Source organism: Gavialis gangeticus, unplaced genomic scaffold (assembly GCF_001723915.1).
Source record: "Gavialis gangeticus isolate Ggan-Ray unplaced genomic scaffold, GavGan_comp1, whole genome shotgun sequence".
NCBI lineage: Eukaryota > Metazoa > Chordata > Crocodylia > Gavialidae > Gavialis > Gavialis gangeticus.
In genome coordinates, this window is record NW_017729015.1 from 18386442 (window position 1) to 18392179 (window position 5738).

At 50.6% G+C, this 5738-nt stretch overlaps 1 protein-coding gene across 2 annotated transcripts in view; it reads left to right on the top strand.

The window, feature by feature from the left end:
• PIGV (phosphatidylinositol glycan anchor biosynthesis class V) overlaps positions 1-5738 on the top strand; it is a 7680-nt gene that overhangs the window by 157 nt on the left and 1785 nt on the right. Inside the window, exons 2-3 of one of the 2 annotated variants that reach the window (XM_019512482.1) lie at positions 3587-3738; positions 4191-5363. In XM_019512482.1, coding sequence (XP_019368027.1) covers positions 3652-3738; positions 4191-5363 — 1260 coding nt within the window. In that variant the 5' untranslated portion in view covers positions 3587-3651. Of the gene's footprint in view, positions 1-1841; positions 3739-4190; positions 5364-5738 lie in introns of both variants that reach the window. The other variant, XM_019512483.1, reaches the window with a different exon arrangement.

Sequence of the window (5738 nt, forward strand, 5' to 3'; positions counted from 1 at the left end):
GTGCCGAGACCCCCGTCGGGGGGCCCCTCCTAACTACTGCTCTGCTTTCCGCTCCTGCTTCCCGCCCGGTTTGCCGCTCTGCTTTCTGGTCCCTACTCGTGGCCCGAGCTGCTGCTCTGCTTTCTGCTTCCCGCCCTGAGTCTCATGCCCAGCCGGTAGCTCTGTTTTCTGCTCGCTGACCTGTGCTGCTTTCTGCTCCCTGCCCTGCGCCCCATGCCCGATTTGCTGCTTTGCTTTCTGCTCCTTGCTTTGTGTCTGATCTGCTCTGCTCCCTGCCCTTGTGCCCAATCTGTTGCTCTGGTTTCTGCTTCCCGCCCCTCCTTGATCTGCCACACGGCCCGTATGCGCGTGCACCCCACCATTTCGGTAAACAAAGCCGGGGGAAAAGGGGTTTGTCGTCTGTAAACGTGGGCCCAGCCTGCTGCTTGGAGGGATAAAAAAGGACCGTGAAGCGATGGTTTCCTGGCCCGTTGGCATGAGACCCCGAGTAAATAACGAGGTGCTGAGCAGCACCGGGGGCTGTGGCTCCAGCAGGAGACTCGTAGCCAACAAGGGCGCATTCAGCGGAAATGGTTGAACTCATCCCTGTTGAGGTGGATGCCCTTTTAAACCCGAACAGGTTCTGCCGTGTGGCATCTGCACCCATGACTGATCCCACTGGCGCTTGTTGTCTTGCCACCTTAAAAATGTTCCTCTTTGGGGTTTCGGCCACGTTCCAGCCTCTCCTGGAGTCTGCAAATTGCTGGCCCTGCTTATCTCCACAGCAAGGAGAGACGATCTTTGTGCTTCGTCTCTGTCATTTTAATTTAAATTACAGGCGCAGGCTGTGTCAGGCTGGGCCATCCCGACAGCAAAACGCGGTGCGAGTTCAAAGAGAAAATCACAAGCGACTCTGGTAGAGACCGTGTCTTCGCAAAGTGATTTTTCATTCAATTTTTTAAAATGCACTAAAAAAAAGGGGGCACAATCCTGTGCGCTGGATCCACTGGGCTCCTTTCACCCTGGTGTTTGCCAGCGCGGCTGTGAGTCATGAATTTGCCCCTATGAAATCACTTCTAAATTTGGTCCAGCATACCAGGTTTGCAAGTGAGGATGTCACAGTAAATTTCGATCCAGCGTTGGTTTTGTACAAACAAATAAGCAGTGGAACTGTTCCCAATTTTAGTCCCGGTGTTTAAATAGAGGATGATTTTAAACAGCGTGGAGGCTGCAGTGAAACATTGTAGCCTTGTGCCTGAGTACCAGGAACTGAAATGGACTGAAAGCAAAACCAACAAGGCTCCCTTTATTATGGAGAAAAATGCAGACAGTGAGCAGCAGAGATGAAAGGCGCATTGGATTTTTAAAACTCGTTTGTCTTGTATAAGGTTTGGGTTAGAATGGTTCATAAATGTATCTTTTTACTTTGAGTGCTCCTTTCATCTGAAGGAATATTGTAAGAAAACGGAGGTGCCTGAATCACTGCTTTAAAAGTGTTTTCGATATGTACGCTGAAATAGGAGTCCTGTGTGGGCAGAACCCGATTGCCACAGTGCCGATGTTGTGAGTGCCTGCTACCCTCTGGCGGCGAACAGCGAGCACCGCGGTTTTTACAGATCTGTCCTAATTCATATTTTCATTTCTGTGATTTATTTTACATGCATTTTTATTAGTGCTTATGCCTGGTTTGATAGCATAGTTTTCATGGCTGGGGAAAGAGAATTCATTCTGAAGACAGGGCTGGTTAGACGTACTAAACACAGAGAGAAATGCATCCTGAATTCTGTATAAGATCTGAATTCTTTTCATGATGATTTGTTAGCCTATCTCTGCTCTTTATTATCCCTGTCCTGTCTACCCAGGTGTTTTGTGAGCAGGTCGTGATGGTGCTTTTTTGTAGAAAGACGTTCTAGTCCCATGCAGTCCTGTGCTCCCCGCCAACATGGTGGGTATGAGTTGCAGCTCTTTCTGGACTTCTGATATCAGGTGTGCAGTGTACGACAAGAGCAGGTTTCTTACTGTTTGATTTGAACTTTCCTGACAAATTCTTTGCAGAATTTTTACAGCATCTAAAGTGCTCAGACTATTTTTGCTGCCTTTGTTCTGTGAGATTTAGTAGGATTTAGAGTTGGGTTGAAGCGCACCCCATTTCTGCCTGGGAGAAAAACAGTACATCTTCCTGACTTAGTACTCTGCGCCCTGGTTTAATTACTTTGCCCAGAAGAAGGGGACACATGAGCAAAATCAAAAGTGTTGGTGTGTGAGAAAAGAGGAACTGTAATCTACTGGCTAAAGCCTGGAACGAGACGTCAGCAACTTTGGGCTCTGTTTTCAGTTTTGCCACGGCCCTGCTGGGTATCCTTGGGCAGGTTCCTCAGTTTTCCCCACCTGTGAAATGGAAGTGGAGAAGTGCTGTCATCCCACAAGGTGCTTTGAGGCCAAATTGATGATAATTGAAGTACTTGTAGTGTTCTCTGGGAGGTTTATAACAACTGAACCAGCACAGGAGCGTGCCGTGCTATCCTGTCAGAACTTAAGGGACACTTGGGGCTTCTGTTTTTCAAAGCAAGAAGCAGCCAGGGGCTACAGGGCCAAGGGAAAAAGCATGGTGTCATTGAAAACAGCGTAACGGATCTAGAGGCTGCTTGCTTTGTAGCTGGCCCACAGAATTTGAAGGCATCACAGCTTCCTTGGAGATGTCAGTCCAGAGTGCCAAGGTGTGAATAAATCTTGAAGTTGCCTCCTCAAACTGGCTTATTTTCTCCAGTTAAGGCCGGGGGGGGGAGGGGGGGGTAGAGAGTTCCTGTAGCATATGTGACTTGTTTGAATCGGGCAGATGCCATCACTCTAGTGAGTACGGCCCCCTGCCAAAATGTTGGAGACACATGGAGAGGAGTGCTCTCTAATGTCGTATCAGGTCAATTGAGTTTTCTGTCCTGTGCAGGGCCCGAGCGCTGAGTGCGAGAAGCTTGCGGAAGGCAAGTGAGGGAATGGGCAGCGAGTTTGGTGCTAGTGAGGTGTGGGATTGACAGGCCTGAAGGAGTCTGCTTTCCCTTGCAGCCTTTTCCTTGCTGCTCTCTGTGTTTCAGCCCTGCCATAAGAGCACCCTTTTGGGAAGAGAGAAGCTAGCAGGCTTTGTGTCTGTTTTCTAGCCAAATCCAGCAAAACTCGTATGCACGTGCTTAACTGCAAACCTTTACTTTAGGTCTTCCCCTTTCCACAAAATGTCTGTTTAAAAGTCAGGGGATTTTACATGCTTTGCTGAACTGGGGCTTGAGCCATTGCCTTTTCAACTGTGACAACCAAGGAGGCTTTTGATGCGTGTGCTTGCCCAGTAAGTGGATTAACAGAGTAGACTGTGCACTCTCCCTCAGTCTGTCCAGAGGGAAGAAGCCATGAAGGTGTTTTTTCTGTACGTACATGGTAGGCTGAGGCAGCTTGGCTCTGAGGCCACAGTGTCGTACAGAAGGGAAGTTCTTGTTCCACGTAGGCTTGCAAACGTGTGCTCGTGAAAGTTATAGAATTGGCCATTAAGTAGGTTTCTGTCCCGTGCAGCCATGGTCTAACCCAGCAGTACTCTCTAGAATCGCAGGTCTCTTTATTTCAGGTTTCAAGAACTGGAGAGAGGATTTCTTCTGTGGAAAGCATCAGTGACCCATCACAGAGGTCAGAATGAAGCTGCTGAAAAGACGAGAGCCCTACCTTCAAGAAGTCCTGCGGTTTGCAGTGTGGTGCAGAGCCGTGACACTTCTGCTCCAGGTAAGCCTCCTGCGCCAGTTTGAGGAGCTGGCGTAGCTGGACAGTGCTACAGAAGTGCTTGGTTGAGCAGGATCAGCTCCAGAGTAGCCGGGAGTAAACTGCATCATAACTGGCTGCAGGAACACAAGTGCTAGAGAAGAGACCTGTTAGTTCAGCTCCAGCCTGCAGGCAGGGGCCGACCCAGGACTTTGATTTTTCCCTCTGTGTTTCCCAGAGCTTTGTGCAGTCCAGATGTAGGTGTCCCAAGCAATTGGGAACCCCACCTGGAGCTATTTCAGTCCAGCAAACCTTGCCATCGGAAACTTTTCCTGATACTCACCCTGCATGTCTGAGCGCCTCATTGTACTCCCTCATTGGTGTTAATACTCCCCGAACCCCTGAAGTCTTCATTCACTGGCCCTGTCTTCAGTACGAGGCATGACTAGTTTCAGTTCTCTCCCTCTCTCATCCAGGCTCTGTTTAACCTCCTGATCCCGGACCACGCTGCAGACGCCTTCTCTCCACCCCGCCTGTCTGAGCCCAGCTTCTGTGACTGGCTATTGGAGTGGCTGTTGGGAGGCTTGTCACACTGGGATGCAGAGCACTTCTTGTTTGTAGCTGAGCATGGCTATGTGTATGAGCACAACTTTGCCTTCTTCCCCGTGTACCCCCTGAGCATACGAGTGGTGGCAGAGGTCGCTCTGTGGCCCCTGCAGGGGCTGCTCTGCCTACGGAGTCGCCTGCTCCTGTCAGCTGTACTTTTAAACACCCTCTTCTCTGTTCTGGCAGCTGTTGTCCTCTACGAGCTGGGCTGCGTGGTGCTGCAGTGTCGCAGGACAGCCTTCCTGTCTGCCATCCTCTTCTGCCTCACCCCAGCCAATGTGTTCATGACAGCCGCCTACTCGGAAAGCATGTTTGCCCTCTTGGCATTCAGTGCCATGTGGCAGCTGGAGAAGGGGCGTAGCTGGACCAGCGGACTGCTTTTCTCCTTTGCTGCTGGCGTGCGCTCCAACGGGGTGATCAATGCTGGCTTCCTGCTCTATACCCAGAGCAGACGCCTTGCCCTCCAGCTCCAAGCTGGTGCAGGGTCTGTCATGAAACAGGCTTGGGTCTGGAGGCAACTTCTCGGCTTGGCAGCCTCAGTAGTTCTGACGTGTGCTGGCCTCTTTTTATCTCCTGCTTTGTTTCAGCTCTATGCTTACTTGAGATTCTGTGACCCTGATGTCAGCCCTGAACATGCTGTTCCCCAGCCGCTGTTGCAGCTGGCCGTGGACAAAGGGTATCGCCTAGCAGGCATGACTGGGGTGAAACCTGCGTGGTGCTCCCACCGGGTTCCTATGATCTATTCTTACATTCAAGATGTTTACTGGAACGTGGGTTTTCTGCGATACTTTCAGCTGAAACAGATCCCCAACTTCCTGCTAGCTGCTCCCATCACAGTGCTGAGCACTTGGGCTGCCTGCGTCTACCTCACTGCCAATCTCCAGGACTGCTTAACGCTTGGCCTGGTGAGAAGAAGGAATAAAAGCAGGGGAGGAGAGGGCGCTGCTAAGCCAGGGGTTGGATTTTGCTCCTCTGGTGTCTTCGTATATGTGGTCCACGCCACTACTCTCTTGGTATTTGGACTCCTCTGCATGCACGTGCAGGTAAGATGATCACGGTAATGTGTGAGTTGTTTCTTCAAGCAAAATAAGTGCTGAGGAAGGGCAGTGGATGGATAGTCACGGAGACTGAGATACCCTAACCACAGGATAGGCCCAGGACAGCGCAGGCTTTTTTGTGTGGAAGCTCTGCCTTTCCCGTCTGGGCTGCTTCCAGATGAGAGATCATTTCTTCAGTTTCTGAAGCCATTTAAGTCATGTCTGTCATTGAGACTGATCAAAAAGAGGCCGGCAGGTGCCAGGGCTGATGGAAACGCTGGGTTACCAGCTTGTTTCTCGTAGGCCATCTGTCGACTGGATGATGTTTCTAACATGCTTATCTCCAGTTGAGCCAAATGGTGCTAATCAGCTCTCGGGGGG